The following is a 20,912-nucleotide window of genomic DNA, read 5'->3' as shown; positions in this document are numbered from 1 at the left end:
CCGTGGCCGAGCAGGCCGTCATCGTTGAACTTGACATTATGGGCAGGCCAGGCCGAGGGCCGGGCAAGCCAGCGACGCGCCGAGCGAAGCGCGCACAAGACGACGCCGGTTTCTCTTTACAGTTTTCTGTTCTCGCACGGCGCGCTGCAGCTATTTTTCGCAGTGTGGCCGTGCTTGTGTCCGGTGGTGGCGTGTGGTCTTCGCCCAGGGCAGCACTCCGTCGCATGCCTTTGTGCTGGCGACTTCCTTGTAGGGTCCGGGGCGCTGCGTGCGTGCCGGGCCTGGCCCGCCCGGGCCGAAGGGCAGCGACTTGCTCCGTCTCTCTCGCACCCCTACGGCACGCCATGGACACGCCATGAGTGCGAGAGAGACGGAGCGGCGATTGCACGGCGGTGACGCGACCACTTGTCGCGGATTGGCGGCCGGTGACGCGACGCTTTGGTTCGATCTTCGGTTTTCGATCAGCGCGGCGCGGCGCCTGGGGCGGCTGGGTCCTTGATCCTCGGTCGTGAGCCGGGGCAATTAAAACGGCATTGTCACCACGGCGCGCTGTCCGCATCGCATTGCCTTGCCGTCCGCGCGGCCCGGGTTCAATACCCCACGTCGTCCGGCCGGGCGGCCCCGAGGCGGCCCGCGGCGGCCGTCCAAGCGTGGAGTATTGACGACGGAGCGGAAAGGACAGCACAGTGGCGCGCCGACGTGCCGGAAGGGCTGGTGTGGTGGTGGGGCCGCGAGGGGCGCCATCGGAACAATCCCGCATTGTGAGACGCACGGCATGTCGCGGCGTGTATTGTTGCATTGTGCGGTGGCCTGCAGGCTCATTCCGGGGAGTGCTTTCGTCGCCCTGTCTCTCTCGCACCCACGGGGCGTGCCACAGGGGTGCGAGAGAGAAAGAGAGAGAGAGCCTCCGTTTGGAATCAGTCGGCCGGTCAGCTGGGCCGGCCGGCCGCGCGTGCCGAGGAAGCGCCGAGGAGGCGAAGGGGGCCTGGATCCTGGTGGGAACGCCGCGGTCCGGGTAGCCGGGCAGAGCGAAGAATCGAGGAATCCGCAGGGCAACGCGTTGCCGACTGGCCATGATTGACTGCCTGCCAGATAGGCCTCGGCCGGCTAGACGGCTAGACACACAGAGGAGCAAAGTGCCGCTGCAGTAAAAGGAAAGAAAGGCACGCAGGGGCGGCCGGACAGGCCAAGGGGCTGGCCAAGGGCCGGGCGGCCTGCAGCGGGCACTTCTCGTTGGCGGCCACGCGGCGATCGGCCGATCGGGAGTCCGCAGTCCGGCCGCCGGACAGGCTTGACGTGAAGGCGGCTCAGAAATGGAGCGAGGGCGGCCATGGCGCGGTACGCTGATTCCGAGAGCCGTCGCTCCGTCTCGCTCGCACATACAGGAACGCCCCGTGAGTGCGAGAGAGACGGAGCGATGGCAGTGTGCTGGGCGGCGCAGGGCGGAGACGGAGCAAGGTCGGAACGCGCGGAACCGCAGCAGGCTGGCTGCCTTTGACTCGACGGGCCAAATCAATAATGGATCGTTGTTTCTCTCTGTTGCAGGCGGTGCTAGTGAACAGTGTAGCGGGCGCCCAGCTGCCCCTGTCTGTAACAACAGGTGAGTGCACAACCTACTACGGTGCCTCCACTCCACTGCCTCCACGCCGTGGCATTGTTCGGCCCGAGCGCCTGCGGAATGCAGGGCGGGCCGCCCCGCCGCGCAGCCGTGCCGCCGCGTTGCCTACCTCGCAGGCGACTGGGCTGGGCCGCCGCAGCCACGCCACTCGGCACGGCACGGCCCGGCACGCGGAAACGCTCTGGATCCAGAAATGAAGAGCGATTGCGCATTGCATTTCGCCCAGCCCAGCCGCTCCGGCGGTCGGGTCGGGTCGGCGCCGCGGTTTTATTCGGACAAGTAGAGTGGAGCCGCTCAAGTGGGTGAAGTAGCTCGCCGCGTTGCCCGCGTCGCGCGCGTTGCCACAGACGCCGAAATAGTGTGGCGCGGCGCCCGCGTCGTGACGCGGAGATGGAGACCCTCGCCGTCGTGGTGGCCCGGCGGCCCGGCGGGCTGCGGAGGGAAGTAAGTGGCCGTGCCGCCCGTGCCTCGGCCCAGCAGACTGATTCCGAGAGTCGTTTTCGTCGCCCTGTCTCTCTCGCAACCATACGGGACGCCCCGTGAGTGCGAGAGAGACAGGGCGACGAAAACGACTGTCGGAATCAGTCTGCAGGCACGCACTGGCCCGCACCGCGACCTCAAACGTGACCCACTGGCGCGCTGGCTGGCGCTGGCTGGCGCGCGGCCGCCCCGGAGGCGAGCACGTCGCCGTTTTGAAACGGCGGTACTCATTTAGGGAGACCAGACCCTCATCTCATTTCGGGAGCGAAAATGGACTCGAGGATGGCGTCGACGTTGCGAGCTCGACGGCAACGCGAACGAGCAAGGTGCACGGCTGCGGGGCCCATGTCGCTCCGTCGCCGTCACCTGCGGGTCAGGGCGGGGCGGGGCGGGGCGGGGCGGGGAGGGGCGGTCAAAGGTCGCAGCAGGGACGCCTCGGCGTCGTGCCGCGCGGGGAAGGGGGGACGACGGGGTGCTTTAGAGGCCAGGGCTGTCGTTGAAATAAAGATCGGCGGGCGCCCACGCGCCTCGGCGGGCGCGGTGCCTTGGCGGTGCCCACACTGCGACACGCGCGGCCCGCTGCAACAGTGTGCGACAGTGTTGCTATGGCAGTGGTTCTCAACCTTAGGGTCGCGACCCCAAGCGGGGTCGCGAAATTTTTTTAAGGGGTCGCGGCGATGCTGGGGTCGTGTTTTAGGCCGATTTTAAGCAGCCACTGCGTCTGATCCGAGGCGGGCATTTTGCTCCCTCAACGGGCAATCGGTCTTTGGACCTTCCTTTAGCATGCCTTTGTTACGGAGTGCAATTATCAGTCTTAGTTTGGGAGCAGTATTGTCTCAAAGTTGGCCGAAACGGTCAGCAGTGTCTTTGAAAAATCGTGTTTTGGGCCGATTTTAAGCAGCCACTGCGTCTGATCCGAGGCGGGCATTTTGCTCCCTCAACGGGCAATCGGTCTTTGGACCTTCCTTTAGCATGCCTTTGTTACGGAGTGCAATTATCAGTCTTAGTTTGGGAGCAGTATTGTCTCAAAGTTGGCCGAAACGCTCAGAAATGTCTATGAAAAATCGTGTTTTGGGCCGATTTTAAGCAGCCACTGCGTCTGATCCGAGGCGGGCATTTTGCTCCCTCAACGGGCAATTGGTCTTTGGACCTTCCTTTAGCATGCCTTTGTTACGGAGTGCGATTGTCAGTCTTAGTTTGGGAGCAGTATTGTCTCAAAGTCGATCAAAACGGTCGCAAGTGTCTTTGAAAAATCGTTGTGACTATTTTGGTCAACTTTGAGACAATACTGCTCCCAAACTAAGACTGATAATCGCACTCCGTAACAAAGGCATGCTAAAGGAAGGTCCAAAGACCAATTGCCCGTTGAGGGAGCAAAATGCCCGCCTCGGATCAGACGCAGTGGCTGCTTAAAATCGGCCCAAAACACGATTTTTCATAGACATTTCTGAGCGTTTCGGCCAACTTTGAGACAATACTGCTCTCAAACTAAGACTGATAATTGCACTCCGTAACAAAGGCATGCTAAAGGAAGGTCCAAAGACCAACTGCCCGTTGAGGGAGCAAAATGCCCGCCTCGGATCAGACGCAGTGGCTGCTTAAAATCGGCCCAAAACACGATTTTTCAAAGACATTTCTGAGCGTTTTGGCCAACTTTGAGACAATACTGCTCCCAAACTAAGACTGATAATTGCACTCCGTAACAAAGGCATGCTAAAGGAAGGTCCAAAGACCAGTTGCCCGTTGAGGGAGCAAAATGCCCGCCTCGGATCAGACGCCGTGGCATGTTAAAGGAGGGGTCCCGTGGGGTCGCGAAATTTTTCCTGGGGGTCGCGGAAATTTTTGGCTTCAAATTTGGGGTCGCGAGCCGAGAAAGGTTGAGAACCGCTGTGCTATGGGAACAGGATGCTGCGCGGGCAGGACTGCGCTGCCTGCCTCGGCCTGCCTGCACACTGGGCCTCTTTGTGGCCGTGGAAGTTCGCCCGGGGCGGGAGGGGGCGGGGCAAATGTGTACTTCCCCGGACGTCAACGTCCTCCCTGACTCCCCGACGGCGTCGTCGACTGGTGTCGGCATGAGGGCTGGTGGACCTTGACGGCGTGCTCTGTGTACCGCTGTGCCGCCATCGGGCGCCGTGCCCTGCCAGCAGCGCAGCGATGGATGATGATAAGCCAATCCGACTCGCGGCCGCGCGGCCACGCCCCGGTCCATGAGGACCATGAGGCCCGTGCACGCCGAGCCACTCCGTATTGGTGGGCCTGCTGGCTCATTCCGAGAGTCGCTTTCGTCGCTCTGCCTCTCTCGCACCTGCGCGGGATGCCCCATGATTGCGAGAGAGACAGAGCGACGAAAACGACTCTCGGAATCAGTGTGCTGGTGGCCTGCCTGGCTGGCCTGGCTGGCCTGGCTGGCCGCGCTGCAGTCGGTATGGCCGTTGACCCGCTGCACTGCTCGGCCTGGCTCGGCCCCACGTAGGGTGCGCCTCCCCCTCCCCCTCTCCCTCCCACGACCCCCCATGGGGACTCGGCCCCGGCTTGCAACGGGACCGGGCAGGGCCCCGCTCCGCCCCGCTCGGTCAGCCAGTTCCTGGGCCCTTCCCGCGAAGGGCAAGGTCCCTTTATGGGGCCCTTCATGGGGCCCTTCATGAGGCCCTCACGGCCCTGCACCGGCTGCGCCATGGCTGCGCTGTCCTCGCGAAAAGCACGCCGATCGCTCGCGATAGTGTTGTTGTTGTTCCTTTTTTCTGCCGTCAATCGCGTCGAAGCGAATCGATTAAGTTTGGAGATTCGGGTCGTTTTCTTTCCCTCGTCTTTTAATCGGAAGCATTGGTAACTGGTTTCGTCCGAGCCGACAACGCGAAGGGCCCTTGCCGCTTTTTTACGCTTTTGTCACTTTAACACCTGTCCTTGTTTTTTGCCCGGCAGCGACTCCAGCCGCGCCAGCGACGCCGGACGCGGTGCAGGACGTTCGCATCGACTGCAACAGCAACGAGATCGCCGTGTCCATCGGCGGCGACGTGGGGGTGGACGCCCACTCCATGTTCGACGGCATGGTGTACCCGCGGGGGCTGTCCAAGAACTCGTCCTGCCTGGCCGAGTTCCGCCGCCACCGCGGACCGCTGCGCTACCGGCTGCCCCTGCGCTCCTGCAACACCATGAGCACCGACCTGGTCAGTCAGATAGACAGCCTCTCTGGGACCCGTCTCGCGATGGGTGCATTGTTGGGAGTGATTTTGGGGGATGATCGACGTGGAGGTGTGTGGGCAACGGGTGCTTGACCCGGCCTGCCACACAGTGTGCTTGCCGTCGTCGTCGCTGGTGGTGTCGCCGAGGGCAAATAAGGGGCCGGGCCGACCGGGACGCACCGGGACGTCGTCGGGACGCTCGGCAAATCCATTAGCACGTTCTCCTCGCCGGCATTCCGAACATTCGTCGCTCTGTCTCTCTCGCACCCCCGTGGGATGCCCCGTGAGTGCGAGAGAGACATTCGCTGTTCGGAGTGAGCCTGCTGCTCGCCCTGCTCGCCCTGCTGCTCCCCGTCCAGTCCATACACGATGCGGCCGGCCCGGCCCCACGGGCCCACGGGCCCCACACACTCTGACTCATTGTGCAAGCCCCGGCCTGCGCGGCCTGCAGACTCATTCCGAGAGTCGTTTTCGACGTTCTGTCTCTCTCGCACCCATACGGGACGCCTCACGAGTGCGAGAGAGACAGAGCGACGAAAACGACTCTTGGAATCAGTCTGCTGGACGGCCTGGACGAGACGAGCCGCCCGGCACCGCGAAGCACCGCGAAGCGACGATGTGTAGTAACAGACGTATATACTTGACACGTCGGGCGCGCGCGCCGTGTGTGTATGTGTGTGTGTGAGACGAGTTGTCAGTGAGGTACGAGTGTGAGTAAATTTAAGGTGACGGATGGGGTGTTTGTGGTAAGAGTACAGTGCGCCGCAGTATGTGCCCTGCGTCCCCACTAAGTGCGTCTGCGTGCCTGTGTGTGTCTTTGTGTGCGTGTGTGTGTGTGTGTATGTACGTGTGTATGTGGTGTCAAGGTCCGCATACTCAGGCAGGCCCCCCACCCCCTTCACTTCCCCGAGGACGCCGGCGTGCACTGCCATCTGCCTCGCGACAGGTGTCCAGGTGTTGCGTACCGGCCGTAGCCGTGGCCGCCGTGGCCCGGTCGGAGTGGAGCAGAGCGGGGCGGCCCGATCGGTTCATGACACGGCTGTCTCTCCCTCCGCGTCGCTCTGCCTGTCGACGGCATCCTGGACGTGCGTGCGCCTGCCCAGCCCGCCCGCGCCCCCCGAGACGCCATTTTGCCCGTCATCGCACCGCGGCCCGGCGGCCCCACGGGGGGCACCGCGACATTGTCTGTGGCTCGGCGGGGCCCACCGTGGGGCGCGGCACTGCGCGGCACTGCGCGGCACGGCCCGCTACGGCCGGCACGGCGCGGGGTGTCCTTGTTGCAGCGAGCCAAACAAGGAGTCACTTGCAACAGCCCGCGGACCGCCTCGCGGGGGGCGGAGGGGAGCGGGCGTGTGGGCAGACGCGCCGCGAGGGGCGGGGCGGGGCGGGGGCCGCGAAGCCGCCTTGTTTGTTTTCGGAACGTGTCTTTTCTTCTTGTTTTTTCGTCCCCGCGCGTCACCTCCGCAAACGGGCAGCACGCACACGCGCGCACTGCGCGAGTTGTTTTCTTGCCATTCCTCCAGGGGGCTTCATGCCAGTCCACCTGCCTCGTCGAAATAGGGACGTCTAGAGCAGGCCGGCGAGAAGAATCCGGGCTAATCGAACCACTGTTTAGAGAAAGAGAGGAGAAGCTGGTTCGGGACAAAAGCCGTACCCACGATCACGTAATTGCACAGCGAAAAGGGAGAGAGCGCAGTGCATCCGATAATGCAGCGAGTATGGCGCATCCTGCCGGGGCGGCCCTACGGTGCCCTAGGCCTCCTAGGCCCAGCCCGAGGCGGACGTCCGGGCCACTGCGAGACTCCAGCGAGCACTCCAGCACTCGGACCTTGGCAGTCGCCTGTCAGCTCGTCGCCGTCCGGGCGGCCCTTCCTTCCGCGTCGCCGCCAAGCACGCCCTCCAACAGTGCAGCGCGTTCGTCGCGCTGTCCCTCTCGCACTCGTGGAGCGTCCCGCAGAGGTGCGAGAGAGACGGCGCGACGCAGCGCCAAGACTCCAGGCTACTATAATGGGCGGGAATTTTAAAAGTCCGCGCCGCTGCAGCAGGTTTTGCCGCGCTAACGACGCCGTCGTGGAGTTGAACGGGGCGACGTGGGGGGCGCCATGGCGGCATGCATGGCGGCGCGCGCGGACCGACGGCAAAAAACGCGTGCCGTCGCTCTGGCCGTCCACTGCGTCCGCACGCACGCGACTCACGGCCTTCTTGTTGTGTTGCAGAACGACGGCGGCGTCGAGTACTTCAACACGATCGTGGTGCAGCCCCACCGGAAGCTGGTGACGAACCAGGGGCGCGGCTTCCACATCCGGTGTCGCTACCAGACGAGGGACAAGACCATCTCCAACGCCGTCAACGTCAGGTGAGCGGAGCGGCGGGCAGGGTCACTGGCGGAGCGGCGGAGCCAGGCCATTGTCCTGCAGACTGCAGAGCGACGCCGCTCAGAACTTTGTCGCTCTGTCTCTCTCGCACTCATGCACATGAGCGAGAGAGAGACAGAGCGCCCGGAAGGCGAATCCGTTTCAGGGCAACGCGTCTTCGTCGTCCTCATCAACCCTTTGCTTTCCCGCAGCACGGCCGAGCCCACCCCTCTGACGGCCACCGCGCCCATGCCGGGCTGCAGCATGAAGATCTTCTACGGCGACCCCACGCAGAAGGAGGTGGCCGAGAACGTGAAGATCGGCGACCCGCTGACCCTGGCCATCCACATCGACGACCAGCCGCTGTACGGCCTGCGCATCTCCGACTGCCTGGTGCGCGACGGCCTCGGTTGGGGCGAGCAGCGCCTCATCAACGCGGAAGGGTGAGTCATAGGCCGGACCCGGGTTCGAATCCCCGAACACTTTCTCTCCGTTTTGTCCGTTTGGTCCTACAACGCCCCCTTGTTTTGCAGGTGCCCCGTGGACAACGAGATCATGGGCCAGTTCGAGTACTCCGAGTCCAAGACGCTGGCCCAGGTGCGCTTCCAGGCGCACAAGTTCCCGTACACCGCGTCCGTGTACTACCAGTGCAACGTGCGCCTGTGCCTCAAGGCGGACAACGGCTGCGACGACTCGGTGAGGGAATGGCATGGCATGCAATGGCATGCCTGACAAGGCGGCGGGGCGGCAAGGCGTTGCGCGCCGCAAAAACGATGCGGCCCACCGCGGCACCGCGCCCCGGGCCAACTGGGGCGTGGCGAGGCGCGATACGTTTCCGTTTTCACCCTCGGCAGCGCGGCAGCAGACTGATTCCGAGAGTCGTTTTCGTCGCTCTGTCTCTCTCGCACTCACGGGGCTTTCTCATGGATGTGACAGAGCGACGAAGAAGGCTCTCGGAATAGGTCTGCAGCCCGACTCGCCGCCGCGAAATGGCTCTGAAAGCGAGCACGGGCGCGAGGGAAGCCTTTTAGGCTTTTAGGGAAGTCCCCCGCGAGTCCGCTCCGCCACGCCAGGACGCTGACAGCACGCTTGCCTGTTGCAGCCTCCAGCCTGCGACGGCTCCCGACGGCGGAGGCAGGCCGCGGACGGCGCGGCGCCCAAGGACGCCGAGGACGGCAGCCCCGCCACCATCGAGGTCTACTCGGGGCTGTACGTCAACGAGGCCAACGACGCCAACAGGGCCGACCTGCTCGACGACGTCTCCAGGGAAAGGGTGAGTATACCCGGCGCACCGCCCCGCCGACCGCGGCCCCGCGGCTCGGCGACAGTGGAGCCATTCCACCGCCCGCACTCCTCCCTCTGTCTCTCTCGCACCTCCATGGCTTACTCCGCGAGAGCGAGAGAGACAGACTGAGCCCGATCTCCGACCTTGTTGCAGGCGTCGGACGACCCCAACAGCATCTGCATATCGCAGCGCAGCTTCGCCATCGGCATCGCCGTGGCCGGGCTGGTGCTCATGCTGGCCGTGCTGGCCGCCATCCTGATCCTGCTGGCCAAGCGGCGGCGCAAGACGGCCTCCACCAGCGGCTCGTCGATCTACTCGGGGCCCTACACCAACACGGCGTACAGCCGGAGTAGCTAGTTCGGAGTTGCAGTTAGGCCTGGCCGAACCGAACCGAACCCAACCGGACAGCTCCGGGCACTCTGGGGTTGTCTTGCCCGGCCACATGCCAGACGCCAGGCTGCCAGCCAGCCGGGCCGCCATCGGGCCGCGGCGCATCAGCCATACGAGTCGGGCCGGGCCCAGCCTAGCCCAGCCCAGCCCAGCCGGGCCGAGGGCCGGGTCAAGCATGAGGATCTAAGTCATCGCACCAATAGGCATGGTCTGGAAAAGGCTTTTGTTCAGCAACAGAATCTAGAATAACAACAATTTTTATTTTTTATTTTTTAGGGTGTATGTGTGTGTGCGCGCGTGCGTGTGTGATTGTCATATGCTCCTTTCTTACACTATTGTTCTTCAACAGTGGTGTCATTTTTCTTCTTCTGAATATTGTGATATACCTGTAGGTGTGTGCTATCTGTTCTTTTTTTTTTGTGCTGATGTTGCTGAAATGACTGCCTTTTCTGGTTGGTTGTAACTGCAGTCCTCATCGTGTGTAGCTTCTCTCGATCCTGCAGTTGCTGATTGTAATTTTTGGGGGTATGACTTTTGATGGTGTTGGTCGTGTTATTTTCTTATTGAAAACAGAATTAGTTGGAGTCAACTGCAGTGATTGATGAAGTGGATGATGTTTGCTGGTTACAAAACCACAAGACAATTAATTACTTTGTATGAAGTTGGCAGAAATTCAATTAGCCCTGCAATTAGTGTACTGAAAGCAGCCAACTTACTCAAAATACCAAGTGCCACCATGTAGCAAACTGCCAATTTATTATTGGTAAGGGTCTTTTAAATCATTGTTTTGTTCATGACTGTTGGTGTTCCCTATCTCTTTTAAGCTTTTAAGTCTCTTCTCTTTTAATTCTACTGTATGCTCCTTTATTGATGCTTCAAATGCACTGTGATGAACTGTCAGCAAAGTGAATAGGTAACAAAAGGGATGAAATTTCCTTCAAATTACTCCCACAAAGTACCTAATATATGTTATAAGGACCATACAATGGGAAAATAATCACTTCTGTAGGTATTAGTTGTCAAGACCAGCTGTACAATTTTCATTGGACAGACCTATTTTCTGCTCTGTCCTTCCTTTTATTTTTTGAAATTTCTCAACTGCATACTTTATGTACTCAGATTTATGGATAAAAATTAAGGGGAAATCAACAAAAAAAATTATGATGAAAAGTCATCAGACTTTGGATGAGACCAATTTTTTTTGGATATGGCTCAATACCTTTAAGCTCAATGGGAGCAACATACTAATACCTACAGTTTGATCTTAGACTGCAGTGCTGTTTAAAGTGAGAGAACTGTAATTAATGCATGTTTGTTCTTGACTCACTGTGCCATAAGGGGCATGAGATGTAACAAAACACGTTTCATGTTTACATCAAATTATTTCTCCCTAACTAATTAACATAAACTAAAGTTTAGTGGATTTAGTCTAAGTAGATAGTATGTTAAAGACCAACAAGTAACATTTGACAACGGCTTCTTCTTTTTTTTTTAAAGAAAAATTTATTACTATTTGCTGATTGTCATCTGTTATCAAGGGACAGCAAGTTTTTCCCTGTCCAATGAAGGCTCAGCTGTCCCTGGTTGACTATTTGTCTTTAAGTGTCTTTTTAGTTTGGATAGAAGCTGCCCTTCCCAGAATTCAGGATAATTACAAGTTGGCATTTCACAAATACTTTTCAAACTCTTAGCTTTACCAACAGTTTTGTTTTGCTGCCTTTTTTGTGATTTAAACACCCTTCTCTGCTTTGAAAAAATCTATGTGATGTGCTACCCTATCCTATTTGCATATGGGGTCAAGGTGGTGGAATCAATCTGCGATATTATTGATAGAAATGGAAATTTTAGCTGCCTGCCTTACTTTTTCATTGTTGCTATGTTTTTTTTTTTTTTAACAAGTCTTTTTTTGTACAAGTTCAGTACTTGAAGCATTCTCTAAATTGAATTAATTTTTACAAAACCTGTGGATAAGTAAGGCAGGTTTGTCTGCATAGTTAAGGTGATGTGGCACTAGTTACGTAATTTGGCACTGGTTCATAACTCCAACGAAATAATTTATGTTTGAATGATTGTGGATATTTGTAAGATAAATGTATCTGACGGAACACAGAATAATTACACTGCTGTGTTTGTATTAAGATCTGCATCTGTGATGAAATTATTTACTTGTTAAAATCTTTCTTTAAATTATGTTTAAGCTACTTGAAACTTTTTAAATGATTGTTTTTGTTGACTTTAAAGTCCAAATTAAAGTTTTTTTAAATTTATATTTATGTTTTTATAAAATACAGTTTCCATTCGATTTTGTTGGCTATTTATCTTCAAATGTGTTTCTTGTTGTGAAATTTCTTTTAATGGTGTATATTTTGTTACCAATTTTGGAAACTTCCAATGCCCAATATTTCAACGCCATTTCAATGTAGCTAAAGGTTCTCAGAGAGAAACCAAACAAGCAAGGTGGCTGAATGTGTGTATGTGTGTGTGAGTGCATGTTTTTGTATGACAAGGAGTGAAATTTTAACACATTTTGAGTGGGGATCTGGACCTTTGCCTGAGCTATAATTGAATCTACTGGTTTGTACATAGTATAGGGAACATGAGTTATAATAATGAGCTAGTAAAAATGTCACTGACCATTTTTACTATTTATGGAAAAGTGAGTAATAAAAGAAAAGATATTGGACTGCAATTAACAAATTTTCACACTAAAGTCCTAATGCATAATGAGTAATATACCTCCAAGCACCACAGAAAAGAAGAAAAAAATGGTCCTTCTGGTGCTTACATTTTGAAGTATTGAGGTCATCCAGCTTCTTGAACTTGTGTATTTTCAAAAAACTGTATTTAATATTATTTCTCAGTGTGAATGAATGAAATGTTGAAATCTGCCATTTTTTTATTTTTGTTTCCAATTTGGCTCTACTTCCTACACTTAAGACCCTGGGAAGACTGCAGCATCAAGAACTTACTGAATTACTCTTTCAACTTGGGGAAAGACTTCCAGTACTTTGATTCCATGCTCAAATACAAGAACTTGTCAAAGTCTGTATAGAATGTTTCCTGTCAACAAATCTCAACTATAGTTGTAAGCCTTGTTGAAAAGTGAGGAATAAAGATATGGTGCTTAATTTATTACATGTTTGTGCTTCTTTTGACTGATCTACATTCCACACCTTCCCATTCCCTGACAGTAGCAACTGTTGTCGACTATATGAGTCCTACCGGAAGAACATGGAGCATGGAGTATCTTCAAGAAGGGTACTTCCCTGGAAATAAAACTATTTGCACGATGCTTTAGGGCGAATAAAGTAGCGTTCCGTTTATTCACCCAAACGCTTGTTACCAACCTCAACAAACTAGGTTTTGTACGTCAAAAGCTCTTTTTCTCTACCGTTCCTGTCTCGGATATGTTCATTGTGACGCTTCTATCTGACCAGTTTAAAAGCTGGACGTGACCCTACCCTTCAAAAGCTTCATAAAGCTGGCCTTGTTTGGTTGGTAAAGAGTCGGCGTCTGCTGCTGTGTTAGTGTTCTGCTGTTCGGAGAATCCATTTGCCAGTCGTTTGCAAATTTGGGCGTCAAGATATATTTTATCGTCTAGCTTGGCATTAAAATTTACTTTTGCCATGCTTGGTTATCGTTTTAGTATAACAACGGTGTGGTTTTGAAGCAGCCATGACCGGCAGAATGAGTACAACGGCCGCAGTGTCCTACCCAAAATAACTTCACCCCAAGGATCACGTCAAGTTGGTTCAAAATGCCTTCTACATCAGTATTTACCATTTTCTCCGCTGTCGTAGTACTCCTCTACGCAGTCGGGGTACATTACTTAATGTATGCTCCCAAGGACCGTTCCTGCGCTATGACCTACATGTTTGAATATCCTCAATTTGTGGTAAGGATACTGTTTTCGTCTGCTCTTTGTTGTGGTTATGTTAACTTAAAGTAGTTCAAAAAGTAGAGAATGTCCAACACCATTATGATTTATTTTTGAATGATACTAAAAATTCACTTCAGTTTTGTACCAATTTGCTTTTTATTTATTGTTCTCAGAGGTTTATGTCTTGTTTACAGAGAATTGCCATGTCTGATGAGGTTACTCACGCCCACAAACGTTATAGTCTATGGGCTTACAGTGAGGGACATCACATTGAAGCAATGCGTAAAATGAAATTTTCTGGAATTCCTGTCCTTTTTTTACCAGGGAGTGCTGGTTCACACAAACAAGGTTTGTAAAATGATAATATAAAAAAAAATACACTTACTCCTGATGTATACTGAACTGTAAATGTTTTTTGCCAGCTCGGTCACTAGCATCAGTGAGCATGCGTAAAGCTCTGAATTCCCGCTCTCCATTTCACCTGGATTTCTTTACTACTGATTTGAATGAAGAACATTCTGCTGTGTATGGTGGTGCCTTGGAACCTCAAACAGAATTTGTTCGGCAATCAATTTACCGTATCCTCGAACTCTATAGAGGAAGCAAAGACAAAAGACCAACTTCAGTTGTGATTGTTGCCCATTCTATGGTACGCTCTCTACACTAATTTCAACTTTAAATTGATGATGATTGACGTTTACTTTAATTCACCATTGACTTAACTTGCAGAGTGGTGTCATCGCTAAAGGGATCTTCAATGATATTTCTTTTGACCCAAGCTTAGTTAAAGTTATTCTTACCTTTGCAACCCCTCATAGCCGTCCTGTAGTTCTGTTTGATGAATATTCTTACCACTACTACAGAGCTACATCAAAAACATGGCGTTTAGGAAGAGAAAACAGACTGGGACACATATCCTTGACCTCTGTAGGGGGAAGCTATATGGATTTTTTGGTTCAGACTGATTCAATAGCTTCATGGGACATTGATGTCCACACAGTTGTAAGTTACCTGCATTCTTAAGTCTGTCTGTGGTGTTATTGACCCATATTTATATGCCCTCACTTCTTTTTATCCTTTAGACCACAACAGTTCCAACTGTATGGCGATCAGTTGATCATTTGGCTATATTGTGGTGCAAAGAATTGGTTCTTGTCACAGCCAGAGCACTATTCGATATGGTGGATCTTGAAACAAAACAAATCACCAATGATCGAGATCTTCGTAACTCAATTCTCTCTTACCACTTCCTCCATGTAATTCACTACAATACATTTTAAATTTCAGAAATCTCTTAGTTTGATGCCTTATTTGTTGAATTTTCATTTGATTGCAGAGAAATTCTGGAAAACAGTATCGTAAAGCCATTCATCAACCCTTTGTTACTTTTATGGATGGTTCAGACTGGGTAGAGCCACTTTATCGTCAATTTACTGTCTCAGCAAACATTGACCCAACTGGAAATGATCGACTTAAAAGACCTAAACATATTATGATTCGCCTGATCGATCATATTTTGCATTCAGCCTTAGCTGTGGAAGCTATTAATCACCAGGAGGGGGATTGGGTGTTTGCTTGTCAAGCCAATTTTATTTCAAATGACAAACGGGTCTGGTAAGTTATAAAACAGTGTGGTACTCCTGAGTAAAGAAGAAAGGAGTTGGTTATTTTCTTAGAAGTATCAATTAGTTTTAAAGACATTCTTACTCCAACTAATATGTTATTTTTCAGCAAAAATGGAGAAAATCTTTCGAATTCCACAATGTTTTTGCCAACTAAAAACCATAAGCGCAAGCAACTTGTTCTTGATCTTCACCGTCTTCAACAAGAGAAAAAATTTTCGCATATTGTGTTAAGGATACCTCATACTAATGATCCTGTAAGCATTTCAATGTTTGAATTAATATTTTATCTGAGATAAGTTATCGGAAAAAGTTTTTTTTAACGTACTTGTACAGCTGATACTTGATTATCCTTCATGTAGGTCCAAATTCACGTTGATGTCCACAATCCTCGAATCCTGAAGCCACCTGCTGTTGGGCTTTGGATGCTTTTTGATACCCGTCCGGTGGTTCTGGTTCAAGAAACTGCCCAAAAGGCCTTGTTTTACACCGTGGACTTTTCAGAGATTGAGTCTCTATGGCATGTTTTAAATTTGGTTGTGAAACCTGTGTCATGTTCAAAGGAAGAACACCATGCTGTGGCAATGTTGAGTATTCCATGGAGTAACGAGAAATTATTCAGCTTTATAAAGTAAGCCATTTGCTGCTGTATTGTTGATTTTTTAAAGTTTGAATTGTGTTATTTGCCTACGACTAATATCTTTCTCTGTAACTGCAGTGAGGCTGTCCAAAACCCGCTTCCTGTAAGACTTCTTCATGTCAAACCACGTATGCGGAAGGATATACCAAAGACCATTGAACAGAATGTCAGGGCTGAAATATCTCTAGATCCGAATTGCAGATACCAAATTAGGTGAATACACACTTTGCAATTGTATTTTAAGGGTTAGTTCTCTTGTTGCTAAATGACATTGATTTGTTTCAGTGTAACGGCTGCACCAGGACTTTTACTAAGCCAATTTGCACGATCCCTCACACCATGTGTTTTTGCCTATGTAGTTGCAATTCTTCTCTTAACACTTCGAGAACAGTTGCTGTCCTATCGTAGAAGTGGCAAGTGTTCCCTTTTCCACATTGCAATGAGTCGTGGAGCAAAACCCTTCTACATCCTCCCCTTGTGTAAAATGCTCACCAGGTTGCTTTCTCAAGGGTAAGTTTGGATTTACTGTCTCTAATCTCTAGATGTTAGTTCTCTTCATGATAAAATGTTTTTTCTCTCCTTTCCAGCGATGACTTAAACTCTGACCACTTTCTAACTGCATGGGGAATACCTGAACAGGGCATGAATCTTATGGCTAGAACACCCATGGAAAATTTGCTTTTCCCATTCTTTCTGTATGTGTGTGCATTTGGGATTGTGTATTGTGCTGGATTTATATTCATGTTTTGTCTTATTTTCAATGCAAAAGTGTTCAATGTCATTTGCCTGAGCTTTGTCGGTCAATTTTTCAAAAGATCATTCCTAACATGCATAGGTCCATTTAACTTGACCGAATTTCTAGGAGAATTCATGATAAAGGCACCTCCTGTTGTTGTAATAACACTTCTAATGGTTGGCTCCTGTTCCTGTGGAGCTCTATCTCTTATTCTGGGTGGCATATTTTTCTACTATGTGCTCTGCAACATGTATAACGACTACTTAGAGGCTCTATTCTTGTACTCTATGAGAGTAGTGACAGGCAGAGAAAGAGTATCTTTGGAAGGTATTGCAAACCCTGGTGCCAATAAATCCAACTCTTCAGGCTCAAAAGAGGATGAGACTTTAAAGTACACTGAAAAGAAAGGTAAATTTTCAGAGTTGTGGTGGTAGTTTGATAATATGGATGTCTATCATCTGGTTTGGTTTCTTTGTCATGTACTGCAGTTCCAGGGTGATGTATCTTATGTATTTATTTTATTTTTATTTCAGCAAAAGCCTCCTCAAGTCGTGAGCAATTGAAGGGTACAAAACGTGCTGATCATAGCTCGAAGAATACAGATCTTTGTTTGAAAAATGCAGATGCAAAGCATCGCGATCACAGTTCAAGTGACGATCTGGATGAAAAGGAGGACGAACGTAACAGTCTTTCTGACATAAATATGTATATGACCATTTTCCTCATCTATGTGACTGCAATAGTACCAAGTATACCGTCTCTGCTCACTTGGGCACATAATTACAAGTAAGTCACATGTGCTCTGTACACAATGTTTACTTCATTTTTAAACAGCCTCTTAACTCATTGTCATTCCTGTTTTTTTTGTTTTTTTTTTAATTGCAGTTTTGATCACAGTTTAAATCCTGATCCAGTATTCATACCTCTTGTGCTCATAGTAAGCAGTATAGGCAGTACATTTTGGACAAATACATATCCGCACCCCAAGCTGTAAGATCAAAGCCCTTGAGCAAATATGATAACTTTGTTGTTTTGTAAACTCTGCCATCACTAAGTTTTTTCCTTTTCTTTCCAGACCGTATTTAAGGATTATTGCTGATTCTCTGTTTGTACTAGCAACAGTCACATTGCTCTACGCTCCAACAAGAATAAGTTTTATTAATTACATTATTAGTGCAGCTATGGTGATCTTGGCTGCCCACCAATGGCTGACAAATGTGTATCTGTTTTTCTTTCCAACCATTTACACTGAACATGTGGATAGTGAGAATGAAAGCGATGCTGATTCCATAAATGATAATCGCTTGGATAGCAGCCATTCTGGAAGTGATGATGAAGTAGCAGATGGAGATGACGAAGGAGGAGACAGTGCCAGCAACAGTGACTACAATGAAGATGTGAATGACACAGAAGCAAGGAAAGCTTTCCCTATCTGCAAAGTGGCTCATGATCAAGAGACAGAGGACGAATCTTCAGATGCAGAATGTGAACACAGTCACAATGGAAAAGAATCATATGACCAAGATGGCCATTAAAGGAAAAACCATTGCCCTTTTCCGATAACTAGGAATTTCATTGTATGATTTTGTTCTTTTTTTAAAAAAAATAATTGAACAAAACTATATAGGAAGACAAAATCTATATCTGCATTTGTCATAGTGATGTCAGTAGCAAAAAGACACAGTATTACTTATTGCAATCAGAATGGCCACATGAAAGCATGCTATAAAATATTACTGAGGCACGTCACTTAAGATTTTTTTGGTTGTGTTTACTTTTTTGTTAAAACTGAGACTGGCACTGTTTGCAACAAACTTTTCAACATGTAATTTTACAGTATCTAGATTATGGGAGAGGAAAACAGTATGTTCATTTACATAAAATAGTTGGTACCACTTTTGTGCAGTTATGTATTATTTATTTATTGTATTGTTAAGATTTCTCAGTATTTTTTACATTGATGTCACACATGTATAATACGTGTGCTTAAATGAAGTGATATTAAGTCAAAAGTAGATACTAACATTTTACAAATACTGTGACTAGAAGCAAAGATATCCTATTTAATAGCTAGCTACACTGTTTTGAATGGTGCAGGGCTTCTGAAATTCCAGTCTTGGTTTCTCCTTGACCAGGCTTTGGTCGAGCATCCACTCAACGGATCCAATTATCAATTTGTTAAGATCTTGTCTACCACACACTAATATTTTGGTGTTCCAATGTTTTTAAATTTTAAAAGTGTGTTATGGCATTATTTCTGTTGCCAGAGGTACATCTGAGATGGTAAATCATTTTATGTTTTATTTTAAGAACATGAATACCATACTAAACCCACTCAGGGAGTGCAATGTTGGAAATCTTTATAAATTACCAAACCTTAGTATCATGGCCTCCCATTTCTTTAAATGGTCCATTCTTAGAGTGATTTTAGCTGTTGGTATCTGCTTTGTTTTGATTTTTAACTTTAAAAAAAATGAACTCACTAAGGAAATTTTTTAAGCTGTTTCTGGCTGCCTATACATAACATCCACTTTGTTGACTGCCATCCTGTCCGCTTGGGAGGAAGTTTTAAATTTAAAGTTAAGTTTGTACATATGGATGTAATGTGTGGGCAGCCCCTGACTCTAATATGTGGGACCTTAAACTTTATCTCTCACATGGTTTATTGTAAATTTTTGTAATTGATAGGAAGACTTATTGTGATTTACAAACAATGATGTATTTTTATAATCATTCAATTAATTGTTTACTCTTAAATATTACAGTGTATGTATCAGTGTATCTCATGATTAAGCCAAATTACTATAAATTTTCTTTTGTTTTCCTGGTTTTCCTGGCCCTACACAGGTATAACTCTAGGATATGATTAGTTGGGAACTTTTGAATCTCTGTTGGCAAAGTCGGCTTATCAATAAACTCTACCCTATACCCCTGTATTATTTTTAGCAAGTGTAGGGGGTAATGATGATTGACGGACTAAATGTTGAAAAGACAATATCATGACATGTGAGGGCGATTGTGATTGAAAACTTACAAGTCAGAGCGTAGAAGATTGTTGATCTGGCACTAAGTTATTGAAGACAGAGTGTTGCCTCTCTTATTATTGTTACATTGTCTGTTTCTTTCATGCTCATTGCAATATTTTTGTTACTGTATCCATCCTCATTCATTCTTTTCCTGAATGTATTCTCATACTTATAGCACTTTAATCAAACAAATAAGACAATTTTGGTTAAGTCTCTGTAAAGTTTAATTTCTTTATAACATCATGTCTTGCAATGGAGTTAGTGTTTGAGGCCAGTTTGTTGTTTTAAAAACTAAAATCTTTTTAGGGCTGTGCCCATTAAAATAGATAGGCTTTGTTAAGGTTTAAAAATGGAGCTTTATTTCATGATTTTTACTTTTAAGTCATTATATCTCATATCTGAACTGATTTTGCAGGGAAACACATTTTTTCCCACAAGACCAGACACATGCAGTCACTGCAGTTCATCCAAACTTGCATTAAAAATGCAATTATAAGACATTTTTGTGGTGTAATGGCTTTTATTGTATTGTAATATTTAACTTCGAATCCTGCTTAGTTGTTTTAACACTCATATTTTGTGTCCTGAGTGTGCTTCAGTATTTGCATTTTAGTAGCTCTGTCCTGTGCTGTTTGATTTTTGTTAATTGTTGTTGAAGGAGAGGAAATGCCATACAAGCACTGAATGTTAAAATTTTACTTAATCCACTGTGCATTGATTCCTAGGCAAAGTATTGTGATAAACTTTTGAAAAAGTGGACAATATGTTTTACAATGTTACTCATTTTGGATAAAAACTTGTCATGATTGTGTGGAACTGACCCTTCATTTCTTTAGCAGATTGGAGTTTAATGAGCACAATTACGAGCCGCGATTCGATCTACGATCTAGTGACTATTGAAAATGTGATATTATTGTGTAATGTAGTGCAACATGCCGCGACTTTTATATGTGAGCTTTCTTTGTGTTTAAAAATATAAAGCCGACGGCTACCAAAATACCAAAAGCTGGTGTCTCGTCATTCTCGCCTCCTCTTCCCCCGTTCCTGGCAGTTCCTACACTCGCTGCATCGCGTTGCGCGCATTGCGCGTTGGCCGGGCGGTAACAATGGCGCCTGCCGCCTTGACACCGAAGCACCGAAGGCGCCGAAGCAAAGACCGAAGGCCGGCCAGACTGGGCCCGACTCTACACGTCTGCCGAAATGGCGGGCGAGGGCGAAGGGGGGCGCGCCGCCCCCGTGCCTCTGCGGCCTCTGCGGCCCCTGCACCCCCTCGGGGCCCCGACTGCCGCCCCTCCTCCCCACCCTCGGCCCCGCACCTCTGAACCCCCAACACCATGGATGTGAGCGAAGTGGGTAGAGGGACTGCAACTCCGCCGCGTCACTTGTGCCTCGAGGTCTCCGCAAAAAAAAACGTCCCCTCTCTCGGCCGGCCGTTATAGGAACTGCAGGATGATTCCGCACAGCGTTTCGTCACTTTGTCTCTCGCTGTTCTGGGGCGTTGCACGCGATGCAAGCGTTCCGCGACGTGGTCAGAGGGATCTGAGGAGAGGGCGCAGGTTGGAACCGCTCTGCGAGAACTGGCGTTGTTTGGTCGGCAGGGCGCGGAAGGACACCTGCCGGGGCGGGGCGAGCGGGCCGAGGCTCCAGGAGAGGCTCCCGATCATGATCATGCTGGCGGTCCCAACAGCCACGAGGTGAG

General features: G+C 49.7%; 2 protein-coding genes across 4 annotated transcripts in view; both read left to right on the top strand.

The window, feature by feature from the left end:
- The window catches only part of LOC117646083, a 96,486-nt gene extending 84,042 nt beyond the window's left edge, over positions 1–12,444 (top strand). For all 3 annotated transcript variants that reach the window (XM_034386768.1, XM_034386767.1, XM_034386769.1), the window contains 7 exons: positions 1,546–1,600; positions 5,021–5,265; positions 7,497–7,636; positions 7,847–8,077; positions 8,168–8,330; positions 8,737–8,907; positions 9,073–12,444. In XM_034386768.1, the coding sequence (XP_034242659.1) occupies positions 1,546–1,600; positions 5,021–5,265; positions 7,497–7,636; positions 7,847–8,077; positions 8,168–8,330; positions 8,737–8,907; positions 9,073–9,276 (1,209 nt within the window). In that variant the 3' untranslated portion in view covers positions 9,277–12,444. The remainder of the gene's footprint in view (positions 1–1,545; positions 1,601–5,020; positions 5,266–7,496; positions 7,637–7,846; positions 8,078–8,167; positions 8,331–8,736; positions 8,908–9,072) is intronic.
- A 345-nt stretch (positions 12,445–12,789) lies between these two features.
- On the top strand, positions 12,790–20,218 carry LOC117646019 (GPI inositol-deacylase). The gene is made up of 14 exons (XM_034386643.1): positions 12,790–13,204; positions 13,384–13,537; positions 13,612–13,838; positions 13,919–14,191; positions 14,272–14,445; positions 14,526–14,803; positions 14,921–15,068; positions 15,174–15,442; positions 15,530–15,664; positions 15,737–15,961; positions 16,039–16,595; positions 16,721–16,973; positions 17,073–17,177; positions 17,263–20,218. Exons 1-14 carry the CDS (start codon positions 13,067–13,069, stop codon positions 17,720–17,722), a joined length of 3,396 nt encoding a protein of 1,131 aa, XP_034242534.1. The 5' UTR covers positions 12,790–13,066; the 3' UTR covers positions 17,723–20,218.
- The last annotated feature ends 694 nt before the right edge of the window (positions 20,219–20,912 follow it).

This window comes from Thrips palmi, unplaced genomic scaffold, assembly GCF_012932325.1.
Source record: "Thrips palmi isolate BJ-2018 unplaced genomic scaffold, TpBJ-2018v1 HiC_scaffold_19, whole genome shotgun sequence".
Taxonomy (NCBI): Eukaryota; Metazoa; Arthropoda; class Insecta; order Thysanoptera; family Thripidae; genus Thrips; species Thrips palmi.
This window is presented reverse-complemented; position numbering and strand designations above follow the sequence as displayed.